General features: G+C 38.2%; 1 protein-coding gene across 2 annotated transcripts in view; it reads left to right on the top strand.

Moving 5' to 3' along the window:
• The first annotated feature begins 324 nt into the window (after positions 1-324).
• Positions 325-20392, top strand: part of ANKRD10 (ankyrin repeat domain 10) — a 37212-nt gene continuing 17144 nt past the window's right edge. For both annotated transcript variants that reach the window (XM_057390250.1, XM_057390240.1), the window contains exons 1-3: positions 325-655; positions 6471-6623; positions 14775-14866. In XM_057390250.1, coding sequence (XP_057246233.1) covers positions 455-655; positions 6471-6623; positions 14775-14866 — 446 coding nt within the window. In that variant the 5' untranslated portion in view covers positions 325-454. The remainder of the gene's footprint in view (positions 656-6470; positions 6624-14774; positions 14867-20392) is intronic.

Raw genomic sequence — 20392 nt, 5'->3', positions numbered from 1 at the left:
GGGAGAAAGGGAGGCGGGGAGAGAAGGAGGGAGAGGGGGAGGAGGGAGGAAGAGAGAGAGGGAGCGAGAAGGGAGATGGAAGGGAAAGGTGACGAGAGAAAAAGGAGCAAGGGAGGGACGGAGAGAGGGAGGGTAGGTGGAGGGTAGGCGGAGCAGAAGAAGGAGCAGGAGGGGGAGGAGGAAGGAGCCCCAAAGGGAAGGAAGGGAGGGGAGGGGAGGGAAGGGAAGGGCGGCCCCCCCGCTCCTGCCTGGGCTCCCTGAGGATCGGGCGGCCCCGCCCATGGGGGGCGGAGCGTCGCGTGCGGCCCCGCCCCGCTCCCTTTGTGCCGGGGCCGCGCGCGCCAGCCGCAGTCGCCGCCGCTTCCCGCCAGGGCAGCGCGTGCCCGCCCGCTCCTTTTTCCCCTTCTCCCTCCCCCATTCTTTCCCATTCTCTCTCGCCGCTCTCCGGCTCGCCATGTCGCTGGGAGCCGGCCCCGAGGCGGGCTTCTCCAGCGAGGAGCTGCTGACCCTGCGCTTCCCCCTGCACCGCGCCTGCCGCGATGGGGACTTGCCCGCCCTATGCGCGCTTCTTCAGAGCTCGCCTCGCTCCGACCTGGCGACCGAGGACTCCTTCTATGGCTGGACGCCCATCCATTGGGCTGCGCACTTCGGCAAGGTGGGGSCTGGCCGGGCTCAGCCGGCGGCGGGAGCGGGGGTGGGTACGGGAACGGGAAGGAGAAACGGAAGGAGGGCGCGATTCCCGCTCGCGCTCAACGCGGCGCCATCTTTGCCCCTTGCGCGCGCTGTGCCGGGAGGCGCCGCCGCGCCCCCCCCCTTCCCTCACCGCCTCCTGCCGCTCCTCAGGGAATCGGGCGGGACGGGAACGGACAGCCGTGGCGCTTGGCTCCGTTCCTGTCCCTGCGGTCAGCGAGGCGTGGGTGGCGCAGGTCACGGGGCTGGCGGCACCTGCCGTCTTCGCATCACTCATCCCATCCCCACTGCCGGCGGCAGCCGCCCCTCTTCCTCCTCGCTTCTTTCCCGGGTGGCAGCGGCSGCTCCACGCCTCACACTCGGGCTGCCAAACGGCGCCCGGCCACGGGCACCAGGAGCAAATGGCGAGGAGGAGCTGATCCCCTCCCGACACCGCCGGCCATCCGGGCTGGAGGCACTGCCGCGGCGCGACCCCTTCCACGCCCCCCGGCTGATCCTCCATCCCTGCTGATCCTCCCTGTCTCCCGGGACGGTTCGTGCTTTGTCTACGCGCTCTGGTCGCGATCTGTATCGTCCTCAGGCTCCGCACCTGGAGACCGTTGTGTTGTGGTGCCCGTGTTATGACAACCGCCTTGTTAGGAGTTTGGGCAGAAGGTGCTTGTTGTGCCTGTAAGGCGGTCCTCGGTTGTCTTCAGTAGGAAGAATACATASATATGGCGTTTTCTACATTGGCGTCGTTGCATTGCAGAAAAGACCGAAATATAAAAAGTAGTTGTGCTACCTTCACATCTTAGAATGAGTGATATCCTATTTTCTTGATTTTTATATATGCGTTTCCTATTTCTGATGCAGTGAGTATACCAACCATGCAGGATTCCAGCCTAGAGGGTTGGGATCGGTTATTTTTTCTCATTGATTTGTCTCGGTTTACGATTCGGAGGGCTTTTGTTCCTGTTTTCCCTCCCATTTAGCATATACTTCTATTTGTCAACCTCYTCTGGTTGAGTGCCAGAGGAGGAAGATTGATGAACTTAAGCAGTTGTCATGGTTTATAAAAGGACATTAAGAGATGGTTTTGATATGTTACGTTATTTTATCTGCAGTTGCCCTTTTATCTGTTCAAAGAGAAGCTAATAATCTGCACTCTGAAAAAAGTGGAATGCCTTTATTGTCCTTGTGAARTACACTCACAGAAAATATGAAGATAATATTTGGTCTTAAAGTCTTCTGTTTCCTTTCTCTGTCTCATAAGAATTTCTTTTCAGTACGAGCTTCTGGCAGTCTTGCTTTTACAAGGCAATGGATATTGGATTATTTTATATAGATTTTGGGTAGTGTATGTCTTGTTTCRTTTTTTCGTTTAAGCATCTTCAGCTTTCTGCTAACCATCCTAGGCTGTGTGAGCTTTTGTGTGCATTCCAGTTTCTGTTGAAGAGACTCTTGCAGAAACAGCAAACAAAGGGAACAAGTCAGTCTGCAACATGTTGTACTTGCCTTTGCCATATTCATTCTTAGGTGTGGGCAAAATTTGATGGGTGRTGTTATTATATATGGAAGGGCAAAATCTGACAAATGAAATGAGACTTGCAAAGGTGACATGGGCTATAAATGGGTTTTATAGAGTCTTGCATATATATATTTGCCTAAATGCCTTCAGATCTAGGCAACGATTTGTGGAAGTTATCTATATACTTGATAGTGTGGCTAGTTAAGTTGTGTTCCTTTCTCAGTGCCAAAGACTGTAGGATCCATTGAAAGAGTTACAGTAGTGTAATTGGGTCCCAAACCCGACTGGCTTTGTGTGTGTATGGCATAGTTACACATTTACCTTTCACCAGTTAATAGAGTGTGGTCAGTAGTGACACGAGCTGCTCAGCTGCATGTCTTGCATTCTTAATTCTGGCTTTTTTTCCCCTAAATTCAAATTAATCAAAACTAAATTGAGGATTCTTGTTTCCCAAAGCACCWGAGTTTTCAACTGTTAGTTTTTGAAGTGCTCATTAACAGTTACTGAACAAGACTCTTCCTCTTCACTTCTTTTTTTCCCTAGATTTTGTGGGATTTTTACTTGTTTGTTTTTTTCTTTCCCTGAAAGAAATTACRTGGCCCATGTTTGTCTGATATAGGGCCATTTAGCAACATGGTCCACCAGACGTATATTGGTTCTCACTGCAGCTCTGAAGGAGGCTGAAAGGACTAAACTTTGGTTCCTTTCTGAAAGAAGTCCCTTCTGGAACTACTCATAAGTGGTAAAATCTAAGCCAGTTCATACATGTGCGCCTGCACACACAGCAAAGAGTCCAGGTTTGGTGAACTTCGATGAGAGATTTCTTCCAGCTTTGGTAAACTTCAAAGAGAGGTTTCTTTCCATTTACCTGTGGCACAGGTTGAACGTGGAAGAGGGCCCTCCCTGTATCAAAGGACWACACAAAATAATTTTACAGTAAAGCTCTGTAAAACTGCTTTCTTGCATGCAGCTGTAGATAGGTTTCAGTAAGGAAGTAGCAGCAGCAAAGTTGATTATAAATGAATGTGAAAGAGGAAAGGTGGCTTATGGGGGAAATACTGGTAACACCAATGCCAGTAAAAATGGAGTCTCAAGACTAAAAGTGTAAACACTTACACTTCACYACAATTCAAGTATTCTTGAATAACTTACTCCAGCATATACTTTTACAGCTTGCAAATGATACTTAAAATACCATAAAGTCAATTGGAGGTGACAGATCTTGCATCTTATGTTTTTTATTGTAATATCTGGGTATTTAATGACAGGGTGAACCTCCTTTTAGAGATATCATGTGAATTTGCACTTGCTATTATGTTGAGTACCTGTGATGGAGTTTGCATTTTCAGGACATTCCCTCACTGCAGAAAAGTGCTTGTCTTCTGAGATGTGGTTAATTCTCATTAGAGTTTTTGTATTTTAATTGGAGTTAATTATATAGTGCCCTAAATTACCCTGGTATTCCGTAGGTTTCTGAGAGGAAGGTCAGAATGTAAAAATGTTAGCAGTCGAAAAAAGCTACCAGAGAGGTAGAAAATACCGGGCTTGCATAAAAAAAAAAAAAAAAAAAACCTGATGTTAATTTTAATTCACTTTGTTTCATACTAACCTCAATTTTTGTTTTTAATCACTTGCATGTGAATCTTTTTTTCTGACCACATCTATTTGCTTGTGTCATTCTCCTGCTTTTGTTTTTTGCCATTTGACTATTTACATTGTAGGATGCAAAATAGTAGTAAATATTTTCTATTTCTTTTGGAACAAAAGTAGCAGAGATAAAAATGCCTGTCTCTCCCTTCGTATTTTGCCAGTGTTGTGGCCTGTGTGGAGGCCTGTCTTTCTTCCTCTGCTTTAGGTTGGAAAATAGCCACTGTATTAAATTTAAGTTATTTAATTAAAGTGTGTCCTGATCTCAAGCATAAATGTCAAGTGAGGCATTGCTTTTTGTCAGGTTGACTTTTCCTGTTTGTGGATGTATTTCACCTCATTCTTCCAAAATGTTGGAAGAAGCAGTTTTTTTTTGGCGGTCATGATACAGGAGAACCATACTTAAGCTTTTAATTAATGGGATGAAATGTTGTATTCATTGTTAAAGCCCTGTCAGAGAGCAGTATGCAAAAAAAAAAAAAACAACCAAAAAAAACAATAGTGTTTAAAAATGAAGTTGTATGGATAAGCATCGCATGTAGYCATCTTAAAAAACAGATTTAAACAGTGCAGCATAGCGCTGGTGAATCAGTTTCTGTGTTTTTCCCTTTACAGCTGATGGGTTGTAATGCCTGTCTAATGRTGGAATTCTTTCAGCCCGGTGCCTGTGCAGGAAATACTATTCTTTCCTGAAGTTGTAATGCTTGTCTGGAAGTGTTTTCAAATTAAGGCTATTAAAAGTCTATTGTTTTAAAAACTGGCTGAAATTTATTTTTGTTTGCAGTTACCATAGATTAACCTCTTGGTGTAACTGAAGGGGTTTTTTTCCATCTCAAGGCTTATTAATAATTGCAGTGTTACAATTTAGTTTAATAATTACTAAGGATTAAAGGCAGTATTACTGGTGCCAACATGTGAACATCAAGGAAAATCTAATATTGGCAAATACAAAATAAATTTCAGTACTCTAATGCTAGAGTTATAAATTGTCTTACACCATTGTTCTTAGGTGTAATTTTTTTTGCTTTTGAAAAGATACTTTGACAACATTGTTTGTGGAGCTAGATTCATTAATATGTAATATTCCAGTTAACCTCATCTTTACTTCATGCAGATGGTGAATTAGTGGTAAAACAGTGTCCAGCCTTAATTCCGTTACAGTCCAGAAAAACTATTTTTGTGTGTCCTGAAGGATAGGGTTCCTATGGGTTTGTTTGAACTATATGTGGGAAGGAAACAATTGAAGTTTACATTGTATTTGCAAAGCTAATATAAAATACTTCATGACAGTGGTTGGTACTTGTATCTCATATATATAATTCAGCAAGATCAGGAATTTACAGGCTAAGAGAGAAAGAAAGAAATGCAAGAGAGAGGAATGTTATAATCCTGATGTTTATGCCTCTATCTGAATTAAGCTGCCAGCCCACATTCAGATGATTTTTAATTGTTCCTTTATGGGCAGACTATTCAACAGCTGTGGTGTGCTGATGTTTTCTTAAGCTGTGAGACACTGAGAGACCATAGATCTGTTTTATATGAACCAATGCCTGAGCCAGTGTGAGGGTCTTTGTTTTGCTGTTGCATTTGTGTGCAGTAGTATTTGTTTTCTAACCACAATAAATGGCTGCCTAGACTAAACTTTTATTTCAGCGTAGTGCATTCCTTTTCCTATCAACAAGACAGTGTTACTGTGTGACAGGAAAGGAGTGTTGTTTTGGCTATTTATGAAAGTTGAGGTCATCATAGCTGTGGTTTGCTTTGTTTCTACAGATGAGAAGTTATGAACRTTTAAAAATAGTATCTGGTTATCTGACACTTCCGGTTAGTATAATAGGAAAAAAAAGGCAGAATATAATTAGAGAAAATACTGCAATTTTTTAAAACAAGAAGAGCTTTTATTATCTTTATATTGCCACAGACATGCAACCTGTTTTGTTTTTAACAGTTCCTCATCTGTAATAACAAGAAAATGATAGAATGAATTTATTCCTTCTATAGATTTAGCATATTATGTATATTAATCTTTACTTTTTACATACTAAATTTATCAATCTTCTGTCACTCCAGGAATGCATTGAAGAAATTAAAAAATCTTCTGTTTTTCTGATTTAGCTTTGTATAAGTTCTCCTGAGAGTATGAGTCCATCTATGTATCTCCTAACAACACTTTTGTTTTGGCAAATGTTATCTAGTAATATCTGGTTAGTATCATGTTTGCTGGATCAGAACTTCCCCTTTTTCTTGCCCCCYCCTCTGGTTTTTTCCTTCCCTCTCACCCTCTTAACAAAAGTAAACTAGATGTCTCTTGTAGTTGGATGGAAGTATTTATGTCCTCTTACCTGAAAATAAAAGTGAAATTCAGTTTTGGGGGTTTTTTTTCAGTTTTGAGAATTTAAGTTCYTTTCAGTATATGTATGTGCTTTGAGAATTTAAGTGCTTTTCAGTATAGAAATGAGGCAGGAGGGAGGAAATACAAATTTCATATTTTCTCTTGTTCTTCATCCACGTAGTCCTGCTAGTAAGTCTCACTTTTCTAGTTTTTTTGTATTTATTTAGCACAGGTTAATTGTCATAGCACATCTTTGTAACRTTTTTGGTTTTATTTTCCCTCATGTCTTTAAAGCTCGAGTGCCTAATGCAGTTAGTAAGAGCTGGAGCTTCTGTAAATGCCAGTACAACACGTTTTGCTCAAACACCAGCCCATATTGCTGCTTTTGGAGGACATCCACAGTGCCTGAATTGGTTGATTCAAGTGGGGGCCAACATAAACAAACAGGTATGGATTCATGTGTATTTCATGTATGCATATAATTTTGGAAGGAGTGTTTTGATCCCTTTTTATGGTGTGAAGGATCCTTACATTAACATACAGATACTGTTTTTTTGACGTCAGCTGAAGTCAAATGACTTAATTATCAGTTATAGACACTTTACATTGCAGTAGAGATAGGACTAATAAATGTCCATTAAGCCTCTAAGGGTTTGGAGGACATTTGTTTTAGGAATTGACATATTGCCACTTCTTGAACAAAATGGTAATGTTGCCTTGGTGTATGTAGTCAGCATTAGCAAATACTTTGATATTGTAGTGCTGCTATAGGGGCAAGAAAAAGACTAGTGAGGAAGATAATACTAACTAAATACRCTAAGAGTTGAAAAATTTACTATTATCTACAGAGCCATGAGATCTTTGTGGTGCTTCATGATTTAGTCATATATCTACTAGTAAGGTCTGCCTTGATTTATTTTGAGGTGCATCTGGCTTTATGTTGTTTTACCCTTAGATTATTTCTAAAGCTTTTCTAGTAATTTTCTGAAAATAGATCAGAAACATGTACTTTACTAACAAAGAATAAATGGGTGATTTAAATTTTTTTTCTTCTATTATTTTTGTTAGTTTTACCATGAGTGTGTAATCTATTTAGCAGCAGACAATACATTAATATAGCTAAATTCCTGCAAAGGACTGTTGTACTCTGGTACAGTAACAGAATCAATGCTTAAAACGATCATGTTTTTGAAGAAAATGTTTGAAGATCTGAAYGAATCTGTTATGTATGCTGGGCATACATAATGTTCTTTTTAATGGTAATCAAAAGTATTTTTAATAATATTCTGTGAGAGTAATTAATACTACAGCATATGCTGTTGTTAGGAGCTGTGGTATAGCACAGTATCCATAAAATGTCTGGCCTGTTAAATCTTGTATCATACTTTTAAAATATGTAATGGCCAGACTGTATTTTATATGCAGTAGAGTTAAGCTAAGTCTGCTGAAGAACTTGAACATTTGCATTTCTAGAGTTTGATTCTTTTTTTTTTAAAGCTGTGCAAAAATAAGAAATGGGGAAGTTTGTGTTGAGTTTTCAGAAAAGAAGTCTGGTGCATTGAGAACAGCTGTGAGACACCAGGAGAAATGTAGAAACAATGAAGGTGACTGGATGCAGAGGCTATAGATCGCATCTTCTCCTTGATACCTGACAAAAGTAACTTATGCAATAAGTTATTGCTGCATAGTGGTAGAATCTTCAGAAGAGAAAATACAAGAACTATAAATGCATCTGGAGACCAGGTAAGAATGTAAAGAAACGGTGATTAGAGAGGAAACATGGCATGCACCCAATAAAGATATACAAATAACTGCTAAATGAGAAGAGAAGAATGAATGAAAGTGAATGAATGAGAAGAATGAAAGTTTCCAGCTATGAGGATAAAGAGAAGAACTGACCAGTGAGGTTGAAATGGAGTTGAAGAACAAGCTTGATGTCCTGGAACATGATGAGGGAAAAAAAAATCAAATGTAGTGAGTGAGACTGTAGGAAAGAAGAAGGTAGCAGCTAGCTCTCAGAAGAAGAGAAGAGTGTGGAGAGATCTCTCCATGAGCTGAGGGCAACTTGCAGATAACTGTAAAAGAAAGCAGAAGGCATTAATATGCAGTTAAAAATGGGCAAGAGACTCATTTCAGCTTGAAGAAGTCACTAAGGCAAGCCAGTGATTCAGGAGTCAATGTATTTATGGCTTGTTATTATAAATGGTCTAGGGCAAATTGTCCTCCACCTTGTCAAGTTTTCAGATAGTGATGATAGTATTCTATAGACTTCTATGGGCAGACTTGGSTAATGACAGACACAGATACAATATCGATGGATACTGAGAGCTGGCGCTGTCGGTGCCTTGTATTATGTTAGTGGTAGGCTCGAGTTACACTTGAATGTAGTAACTTTTTTTTGCCCTCACAAAATACTAGTTGAACATATGATGAGGTATTTTAGACTCAGTTCAATAGTAAAATAAGATACCTCTGGTTAATTCAAGTGGTAGTAGAAACAAAAAGTCTCCTAAGTTCTTAGGATGCAACTGGTCAGTCACACTGTTTTCACATGCATGAGCACTGAAAGCTAGTTAATGTGCCTTGGTGATACCTAAAGCAGAAAACTCATCCCACAGRTAGCTGGAATGTTTCATACATGGCTATATAAAGCACAGTGCATGCTTTGCTTTCCCCAGTTCCCTCAGCTGTTTATTGAATTGCAGTCAAATTCTACTGTTCTTGTTTGATTTAAACTCCTTAAATTATCTTGGGTCATTATTTAACTTGCAAGCACTTTTAGGTGATCATTTAGGGCTTCCACCCACACTTCTGAGCTTTTGGAGCACTATTTCCTGATGTGTATTTTGTTTATTCCTTCCAGCTCGCTGACTGATGCTGTACTCCAAACAGACATAGTCACTGGCTAATGCTTGTGTGAGGACAAGTGTTCCATGGACACTGGATACAAAACACAGAGAAAGAGAAAGATCTGGGAATGCTTGATATTTAAACTAGTAAACTTTCCTTCCAAACTGACTTCTGGTCATTGGCTACAGACTAACCCTTCACTTCTGGAAAGAAAAGGATAGCTTCTGAAAAGGAATCCACTCGAGTCTCTCAGTTTTACCGTAAACCTCCGGTAYTCAGTAGAATTTGCATGCATGCTTTCTCATATCTGCCCTGAGGTATTGTGTTGTAGCTCATGCTGCCTGCCCTGACATTTAGGAAAACTTAATGTCTTATCTCGTTGCTGGTGACAGTTGCCCAGGACACTTCTCAGGCAGCAGCAGTGAAGGACAAATGCTGAAAACTGCTTGTCCCAACTGTACTTTGCTCCCCAAATATATTCTGTGAGTATATCCTGCAATGCCCAGCCCTCTTATATAACTGTGTGTGCTGGCTAGAATCGTATCTCTCTCTGATCAGTGGGCAGTTCTTTCCCCCCAGGATCACCATATAGAAAGGCACAGGAAGAAAGCTGAAGTGCCAAGTCTGTTTCTACCCAGCAGTGGATTCAAGAGAATGTCCYGCTGTTTCTCACTTTTTTTGTCCTCAGCAGGCAATGCTTGCTAATAGTTCTTAGTAATGTGACTCAGGACCTGCATTTGGCTGCCTGCCTGCTCTAGTTCACTGTAACAGTGCAAAGCAATTATGCTGCTACTTTTCCTAAGAATTTTTTTCTGATGTTTTATCCTTGTCACAACAYGGATTGATTCTGGGCTGTTGTACATATTAACATCAGATAATAATGAGTACTTTCGGATTTAGAAAACTCCTCATTTAAATATATTTTCCYTCTAGCCTCAGCCTATTAAACATTTCTATTGTATGTTGCCTTTGTTGATTGGCCAAAAGAAGAGTTGTGTGGCCTGTCATAAAGAGAAGGGAAAAGAAATATTGCACCCTTACAAGGGATGCAACTTACTATTCATGCAGACTATGCATATAAGCAAGAACTGTAAGCAAGCTGATATCCTTGGTGGGGAGGAAGAAAACATTCTTTTGGTATATTACRTTTTTTATTTTAAACAACAGTTAGGTCTAAATCCAGATAAAAATATTCCATCAGCTCCCATTTGCACTCCAAAGCCATTTTAGCAAAGGAGGAAAAGTGCTCAGTGTTCTTTAGTTTCTACTTTCTAGCTTCAGAAAGAGAGGGTGCTGCTTGTAAGAAATACAAGAAATGAGTAGTGTTTGGAAATGTAATCATCTGATAGAACTTGAAATTCAGTCAGTTGGGTTAAAGAATGGAATTAGTTTATATTTCTTATCAAGTAAAGTAGGGCTTCTGTGTCTTAGTCAAGTGTCATTACTAGAAGTATTTTAGAAGTGCTTGCTGAGGTTTAACCTCAGTAGACACTTAAGTACCCCACTGTTAGCTGTTTCCTTGTTCCCCCCACCCAGTGAGGTGAGCGGGAGAATCAGAAGGGAAGCATGAGATCTCATGGGTTGAAATAAAGACAGTTTAACAAGAAAGAGAAGGACACAAAGAAAAATAAATCMAAAAAAATCAGGTGATGAAACATCTGTAAAAACCTCACACTGCAGCCCAAAAAGCTTAGTTGCTCACTTCTACATGACTGATGCCCAGCCAGTGCTGGAGTAATGACAGCCCTGGCAAACYTCTCCCCCTGCCATGGTTTTACTTGCTGAGCATGATGTCATATGGTATAAAATAATCCTCTGGTCCATTTGGGTCAGTGGCCCCACAGCTGTGCCACRTTCCAGCCCACTCCTAGATAGAGCATTGGTGTACTAAAGACACTTTGCTGGTAACAAATCTAAAACATCTTACCAGATACTATGAAGAAAATTAACTATCCCAGCCAAAACAGTACACACAGTGGAAAGCTTTTAGTGGAAATGTGTGTGGAAGCTTTTTGTTTTAAAAATAAATACCTTCAAGTAGGTTGGGTTGGGGGGAGGGGGGGGGGGTTGTTGGTTTGTTTGTGCATTTTTTATTTTTTTTTTTCCTTAATGAAGGAATGTTAAGGTATTGGTGAGTGAAATCAACTGAATCATGTCTAGGGACTTGGAAGCTGGAGAACAAAATAGGAAATGCKCTGAATTTAACTGGACTGTCCTCAACCCAACACAATTTTGCGTCCCAAAAAGACAGAAAGAGGAAAAGTGGAGTAAAAAAGGTCTTTAGACTGAACTGAAAAAAATACCCATACATGAAAGAGCCATGGGAAGAGAGTTTGAGGAAGGTATTTAATCACTAGGAGAAATGTCTTTTGAGGTTAAGCAGCCTAATGAGGAACTGCAAACCAATTAATCAGACTGAGATAGATTTACTGATTRAAGCCAAAGAAGCAAAAGACTCTTCAACCACATAAATAAAAAGAGAATAAGGAAGGAAGCTAGATGTTTATTCAGTAAAATGAAACAGAAGTCAAAGGTAATGTAGTCATGACCCCAAGCTAGAGAAGACTGCTGTTTGTGTGAAAGGGTAGCCATTCTCTCCAAGAAAGAGGAAGGYGTTCAGCAGTGAGTTGCAAAAAATAAATGTGTCTGATGCTTCATTAATGCTTTTTATCATTTCTTCAGGAGTTCTGTGCATAAAATACTCAGTTGCCACAGAACCAATGTGTATTATCTGAATACTAAATTAATGAAACTTAAGTTTCTACTMATTTATTTATAATGCATCCTCTAGACTGTGAGACATGTTTGGGCTGTTGGTGCGGTGTTGCAACAGAGGACAAGTTCTCCTGTTGTGAAAGGCCRGTACAAATTATCGATGCTTCCCTTCCTGGAATATTAGTACAAAAGAGATTATATCAGAACTCAAGCAGAAGTGTGAGTTTAAATGATTATGAGGTGTTACCAAGGACAATCAGGAATTTGTAGAGCCTGCTATAGAATAACTTCTTTTACTCCACATAGCTAAAAAGTGATGGGGTACCTTACACATGAAAATGTGCTGTCAGRCTAGACCCTGAACTATTCCCAGAAGCTTCTTAGAAAAAACTCTGCTACTGTGTTTTTCTGTCATTCCAGTTGTTGAATCAAAATGGAATTGTTCTGAGGCTCATACTCAGACTATTTTTGTTTTCTTCTTTTGTATGCATCATTTTGAATGCATTGAAAAATAAGTAAAGTCTAAAACCCTTTTTCAGTGGGTTACAATTTTTTTCCRTCTAGCTCATAATCCAGAGAGAATTTCTGAGGCGCACTAGGAAACTATTTCAGTGCAAATATATTCGGCCCCATAGGAGAATAAAGGAACATAATAGTAGTGATGACTGAAATTTAGGTGCTATAATTAAAAGGAATGCTATAAAAATCTAAATTTGTGCATTCTGTCATTTTCTTAGTATTTTCTGAATTCCTTAGTTTTAGGCACGTGCTTTTCTGGRTCAGTGATTGAAAGCAGCCCTTCTCAAGACATGTATTCTCTTCTGAAGTACTAATCTTTTCTGTTTGGTGATGGAAGTGGTAGCTGCTATAAGCTTAGCCCATTCTTCTTATACAGTGGTGAGGASTCCTTTTGCAAAAGTCTTCACTCATCCTTTTTGTGTTTCCCCACAGCAAGATGTCGTAATTCAGTTTTCTAGATCTTACTGTGGGCTGTGTGCCAGGTTTATGTGGAGCTAGTGGAGATTTTGTCATCTTTGTCATATGCATGGCCAACTAACCCTAAACTGAACTTCATACTGAGTGATTATCTTTTAACTTAGCATTGGGCTTGTAAATACTAAAGCTGACCAAAAGAGGCAAGTTTTCTATACTTTTACCTCTTTAACAAAAGGGAGMGGGAAGGAAGCCATAACAGAGTGATGAATCGAAGACAGCTTTTGTGATTTGAACATTTATTATAAAGAAGAAAATTTTTCTGGATAAATTAGTGTCAGATGAATTTCTGTGTATGATAGTTAACAAAATTGTATCCTCTGTTAAACTTCTTTCCATTCCTGTTACTTCAGGAAAAGTTATAAATAGGAAAAACTCTGTAAACTTCATTGGAAAGCAGTCTTCTATCCATCAGCTACCGACAACCTTTGGAAGAAAGGCTGTATGCCTCTTTTCTAATCTCTAAGGAATTTGCTGCTCTTTTCTATCTCCAAACTTYGTCAGCCTCAGCAATTTTCTTTAGTTTATAGGAAAGTAAACTTTATCTGGTGCCATTATTGTTCTTTTTTGGGTGTGCCAAGTAGTTCACTGTTCAGCTGGATGTATGTCTTAAGAWCTGGTAAGCTGGCTTACCCTCAGTGAATTTGTAACTTGTTCTAAAAGTATTTATACCATGAAATAAAATAGTCATGTAGAAAATTGAGAATACATACCTCATAATCCTGAATTCATTTTTAAGTTATACTTGCATGGCCTAAAAGATAGGATTAAATTYCTCAAAAGCTTGAGAAACAATTTAAGAGACTTAGTAGCTTCTAGGTAGTATGATCATGTTTTGAATATATTCACATTCCAAGTAGTACTAAAGTGTAACCAGTACTGTGGAGTTAGGCATGAAAACTGTTGTGTGTAAGCACTGGCGAACCACTAAAGGTGCTGTGTTAATTTAATAGCTAGTGTTGGTATTTAATAAAAGGARCAGGGAAGCTAAACTGAGGCACATACAGTTAGAACATGTTTAATATCTGGAACTGACTAGTGAAGTCAGTCAAAAGTTTGGAGAAAGAGGATGGGAAAGAAAACAGAACAAACCCCTTTCTACAGTGGAAGTGTTGAGGACTGAATCACATTAACAAACCAGTGACAATGTTTTCTTGCTACTTCAAGGCAGTGTTTCATTACYGATTTTTCTCTGTGGTTGTTAATACTGAGGATTAATTGCAAGTACTGAATTGCCTCTGCTGCCTGTAGATCATGATGCATGATTGCTGCTTGCTTGGATTTGTAAAATTGTTGTAGATTCTCCCTGTTACCTGTAAGACAGTGGTGGAGAGGAGTTACCTGGAAAGCAATACACTATTCTCAATATGTTTGCGCATTATGCAGAAAAATTAAACAATTGGATATGYTGGTTAATAGTAATGGAATATAAATGGATAAAGAAAATTAGAAAAGACAAGTATGTGGGATGTGAGTCAATGTGTACATGTTGGGAGAGATCTGACCTGTCCTATGAACACTGGGCTTACCTCTATTACAGTASAGCTCTGCATATGTTCTCCTCTCCTGCTGAGTACTGATGGTGCAACACAGGACTGAGTCAGTGTGTCAGCAAGATCTGAAAGCAGCACAGTCCCAAAAGCTCAGCCTTGTTTCTTCTGACTTCAGGAGGGCTTGCTCAGTCCAATTTGTTGGGAATCAAAATTTTAACACCAGGAAATAAAGGTGTTAGAATAACGTATTATGGTGGTATATGTTGGGAGGGTTAACCAGTTTTGCTGACAATGAGTCTGCTGATTGCCTAGTTATTGGATAAGGCTTATCTTCTGAGTTAAATGCCTTTAGCGATTTTTTTCTAGCTAAATATCTAATGTACATGACAGCCAACTGCAGACTTTAAAGTAACCATAAAGTATCTGATGTATTTGCTAGCTAATAAATGCTGCTCTCATATATCTGCTTTCTTAAATAAGTAATGTAATAATAAGATACTAATTTTTAGAAAGATTATGCTTGACAAAATGCAGTTTGTCTTTACAGGATTATGTTGGTGAAACTCCTATTCATAAAGCAGCACGGTCTGGTAGTATGGATTCCATAAGTGCCCTTGTGGCTCATGGTGCGCAAATAGAGTAAGTGAGGTATTTTTTTTTGTTGTTGATTGTTGTGTGTGTATCTGACTAACCTAGACTGGTAAACATAGATACTAATTTCAGAAATAAAAGTCAAAATGGAGACATGATGAAAATAATAATGACAGCTAGACATGTTCAGGTGTAATGAAACCTAAGATGTTTTACGTGTCTAGTAATAAAGTTTCTTTTCCTTAAATTATACCATTGTGCTACATTAATATTGCACTTGTATCTGATATATATTTATCACGCATCTTTCAGATGACCCCAAATTGTACACTTTATTCAGCATATAGTTATTTTTTACTATTCTACACCTTGCACTGGTGAATAAGTATAGAAAACAATGCAAAAGCAACATTATGTGCAAAAAAGCAATTCACACACTCTTCACCATTAGTTTAATACTGTTTGTTAGTGTATTATGTATTTGCCCTGTTAACTTTTTTCTTTAAAGGTTTATGTACTGCAAAAACATTCAGAAAAGCTCACAAACTTTTGCAACTTACAGCATGGACAAAATGGATGCAGTTTTCACCTAGAAATGTTGAGTATAAGCTCTATGGCTTATAAATAATGTTGATACTTTAGCAATTTGTTTTAATTAGAACTAGCTTTATTATCTTAAATGGTAACTAGTTACTGTATTTTAACCTGCAATATGAAACTCTGAAGTTGTGAAATAAGAATTATGTAGTTAATTTCTTGTTTTACCCTTTGGTTTCCATCTTACTGGTTTTGTAATGCAGCCCTGATAAATCTACCATAAAATTTAGCTCTTTTAGTAGTATCATAGAGTATTCTGGAAATAAATTACATTTTAAGTTAATAGTAGTGAACAAATTGCTTTATATGAAGAGATTGCTTATTAGAACAATGAAATAAGCTGTCCCAGTTACTGACAAGTCCATGAAATCAGTCTTAAAATGTATAAATTCCCATTTTTCACTTGCTTTCAGATATTTTTAAGATTAACTTGGATTTAAATTTACTGTGGAATTGAGCAAACCTTAATTATCATCATCAATTAGCATGTAATCTTTTTACAAGGTAGCCAACCAAAAGAAAAGTTGTGGAACTGCATAAGCAATGTGAAATGGATATCTGTCTTTGACCAGCAGAAGCAGTATAGGTTTATAGTTTTGGTGAACAGGAAATAATTTGAATTCCAAGTTTCATAACTTTGAATTCCATCTGTGTTTCAATAGACTTGTGACAAGTTTTGTAGGTAATTGTCAGATCCTATTATGGAAATAGTAAAATCAGGAAAATGCAGTAGGCTTGTGGAGCAACCCCCGTTTAATCATTTAGAGGATAAAGATTTGAAGGAGTTAGCTATTGACTGATAGGCGTGAGGATTTTTTCCTTACAATTTAGTTTCCAGGTACAATATATTAAATTAGGGCAAATACATGTATATCCTTGTGACACTGGTTAATTTTGGGTCATCTGGTTTTGAAAAATGGCCCAGTATTAATAGTTATGTTGATTTCCTGATTTTTGTAAAAAACTTGAAAATGCAGATGCTCTGAAAATTTTGATTATCTTATGGCTTCAGTTAGGGGAAAAGGAGAAGGATTTTAGCCATATATTTGAGTTCAAATTTGTTTATATTTACTGAAATTATAAGTGACTATATAAGGCCAATGCAAGAATTTTATGAAGTACAGAGCAAAGCACTAACTAGAACTGAAGTGCTGATCTGTACTGATAATAAGTGCTTTTTATTTTTACTGGGATTAGATCTTCTGATCCAGTTTTTTCTTTATTTCTTKCTATAGTTTAAAGTATTGAGGTCTAGTGTCATGAAGATGCATGGAATACCCCTTGTGACTGCAAATAGTCAAATACACTACTTTTACATTATATTTATAGCATACATCCAGCATGCTAGGGCATCATCCCTAGTTTTTTATTGCAGGTAGAACAGGGATGCTAAGATTTCATTATTACACCAACACTAATAGCCAGTAACGTAATATTGCTAGARATGTATTTTTTGTTAATGAGTGATTGTTGAGACACTGCTGTTAAAATTAAGTAACTTGGACTAGAGTAGTCTTATTATCAGCATTTCTACTTTATTCCCTCCTTTGGTTATATAGGAAGCCAAAGAATATTAATAATAGTCAAGTCAAGGATAAAAATAAGAATTTTAGTTTTAATAAAATAGCCTTACTTGAATTGTTCTACTTTACTTCGTTTCAAGCTTGTTAGTGTATTGCTTTTACAGAGAAAGACAGTATGTTGCAGTYTCTAAATTTCATTAAGCTGTTGCATTGTTTTCCTAATTGATGAGAGAGAATTTGGGTCTCTATTCCTGTGTAAATTTTTTATAATATTAAAAAATAATAATTGTACCCTAGTGAAAATATTTTGATTTTTTTTGTGGTATTTACCTTTTCATTTTAGCTGAAGCATATTCTGTGCACAGTATGTCCTACAGCCATAAAAATGGTTGCTCCACTAACTATGGTATTCATGGACCCTTGAAGAGGGGGAAGCAGGTGGTCACAATGTCCTCATATGAGTGAAAAGGTTTGCTGTGTAACTGACTTTTTAATGTGGATAGTACCTTTTAAAGTATCCATAATAACTGCTGGATTTTCACTAAAAAAGCATATTTATWAAATTTATATATGGTTAATTGTGTATTATTTATCATAGTGACAGGCAAGTGTCCACAGCTCTTTATGGAGGAAAAGCCTTCTTGGTGCCATGTTTTGTTTTGCTCTTTTGTACTATTGTGTAAATGCTGTGTATTAATGTAGTTAAATAGATTGTATCACAGCATATAYAAAAATACAAAATTCAGCTGTAAACACAGGACACAGTTGAATCAAAAAAAGAAGCAKATGCAAGTGTTGATTGTCCTGATTTGAACCTCTTAGTATCATGTTCGTTTGCCTGTGGCACACTTGTTCATTGTGTCCACTTATTTCTGAATAAAAATTCTTCTGCAACTGTCATTTAAGCAGTTAYGTATTCCTTAGTGTCTTCATTTAGAGCTAAGAGGGAAATCTCAAACACCATATTATCCTGAGCTAAACGGAGGTGTAACTTGTGGAATCAGATGTAGCTTGGTATGCACCCCTCCAATTGAACACAAGTGCTTTCTTGCTTAAGMGTTTTAGTGTTCATGATATTTCAGTATCATTGAAAAGCATTTTTATTTGCCATCGAGAAAACTTCAGTTTTTGGGTAAAATTGGGTTGTATACCATGATGGAATGTTGTGAGACCCCAAAGAGATACTTTCCTTTCTGGTTTCTTATACTCTGGAGGTTTCAGTAGAACTGACATGCTGGGATAATATAYCAGTACATCTGTTCCTACCAGATGACAGATTCATACTGTGATGTTGATCTGGTTTAGGCAGACACTTAAGCCACTTTCTCATTAAAGCTGTCCAGCATTCATCTGAGTGAGTAAATTCAGTGCCGTAAATGTCCTATCACTGATACTAAGTTTTTCAGCAAAATGTTTATTCTCATTTTTTGACAGAGACTTAATTTTATTCCTTCTTTTCAAATTAAAATACGTCACAAACTGCATTGTGTTGTTTAAAAAGGCAACATTAATTTCTTTTTTCTTCTTCACAACTSCCTTTCATCCTCCATAACAAATCTATCCATTGTAATTATTTTAGTGCCACTGAATTAGCCCTCTGGGAAATTGTTGTAATATATTTCTGTTGCAAGTGACCACTCTTGTGATATCTCAGCTTTTATTCTTCTCATTTGTACTTTSGGGATTTCTTGATTTTATGAAAGTCAGTCACCTTTAGTGAAGAGATGGAAGAGCAGTTGCTTTCATGGCAGCACAGAAATCGGCCATTCCTTTGTGATGTGAACCCTCAGTTCCTTTTCAGTCTGGAGGGRCAGCTTACATGGCCTGTTCTCTTGAAGCATCTCAGGGTTCAAAAATCTCCTGCCTTAGTTTCTGGATATCTTCTTGATGTCTTAAAATCTCAGGAGCTACTTGCAKGTTTTAATGTGCGCTTGTTTTTCTTACTAGCTCACTTAACTATCAAACTTTTTATATTGAACTGCAGTCCATTCCTGGTATTAACATACTTGCGACTATGTTGTCTTTTCACTTCAGAAGTACTAATAAATAGATTCAGTGTAGAAGAACRAACATCCTACTTTCCTACAGTCATTAAAATATACCTCATCTTCAGAGTAACGTTTCAGGTTCTTACTGATCATTTGGATTTAGGTGCTTYTTCAACAGAGGGATTCTTATCTGTTGTTTAATATATTAATGCTTGTATAATTTGTTTGGTATTTTTCAAAGTCAGATTGCTTCAAACACATTCCTTCTGTAAACCTGGTTGCCTCCAGTTTTGCCTTCAATGATCATTTTTCAGTGTAGAGGATAAACATGTTGGAATTTATTCTGCCTTTCCCGTTTTATATGAACTCTTACAGAAAGGCAAATTCAAATTGGTGTGTACATTTCATTGGTGAAAAACTAATTCTCCTTCCAAAAAAAACTGCAAATAAAGCTTCATAATTTCTTCCATGTTTGGTTTCCTGTTTGGTTGCTATGGTTATAGAAGTACTTGAGGTGGTTTGTAGGAGCTTGTGGTCATAAAGTAAGGCAGTAATTTGGATTTAGTCTCAAGAAAAGATTCAGAAATACTTAAACAGAATGTATATGCATGGGTAACTGATAAAAATAAGAGAGGCTCAATCTTAGAGTAAACCATGGGGAAAAGGGTCGTTTTCACAGTTACAGCTGTTCCAAGTAATTGCAGGCAGCTGTGGCAAACTCTTACCACTGAATTCCTGTTCAGTTTGAATGTGATTATTCTTAGTGGGGGTGGAATAGCAACAGTGATTACTGACATCAGTTGGAAAATAGYGCAGAATATGAGAGGTTATGCGTTTTATGAATAAAGTAAAATCCATCATTAAAGCAATGATACTTATGACCTTTCTGGAACATAAAGAGGAAGTTCACAAGATACATGTGAGCTTGATTGGGTAGCTTATTCACTAGTGAGAAGCCCTATCGCACTTGTTTCTTGGCTCTTCTTCAGTCCAAAAGAGCAGGGTAAAGRTTATGAAGTGTTACCAAGATTTTCRTATGTGGATAGSTCAGATTTCTGACAGGAACGTTTGAGGATTTTTGTTGAGATTGATCTGCCTTCACTTAAGATAYTGTGCTAATGTTGACGTTAATGTGCGCAGTTTCACTTCAGATAGATTTTTTTTTTTTTTTATCCTGCAAGTTAAGCTGTTCTGGTGCTGTTCTGGCAATAGAGACCTGGGTGCTGTTACAAAGTAGAGCTTGGCCAGAGTTAAATACAGTGAAAGAAACAATTATATCCTAAATATAATAGTCTGATTAGTTCTGATGGTTAGTCCATATGTTGGTGGTGGTGGTCTGTAGGGGTGCTGTGCCTGATCTGGCAGTACCTTTTGACTTGGTATGTAATGAGAGGATTGTTTATTGCAACATATGCTCTGGCCTGCTGTGTTTATTTGGGTTTTGTTTGCTGATCTAGTGTGTGACT

Source organism: Malurus melanocephalus, unplaced genomic scaffold (assembly GCF_030028575.1).
Source record: "Malurus melanocephalus ecotype Western Australia unplaced genomic scaffold, MMel_1.1 scaffold_1, whole genome shotgun sequence".
Lineage (NCBI taxonomy): Eukaryota > Metazoa > Chordata > Aves > Passeriformes > Maluridae > Malurus > Malurus melanocephalus.
The sequence above is the reverse complement of the archived record's forward strand: the minus strand, read 5'-3'. Positions and strand labels throughout refer to the sequence as shown.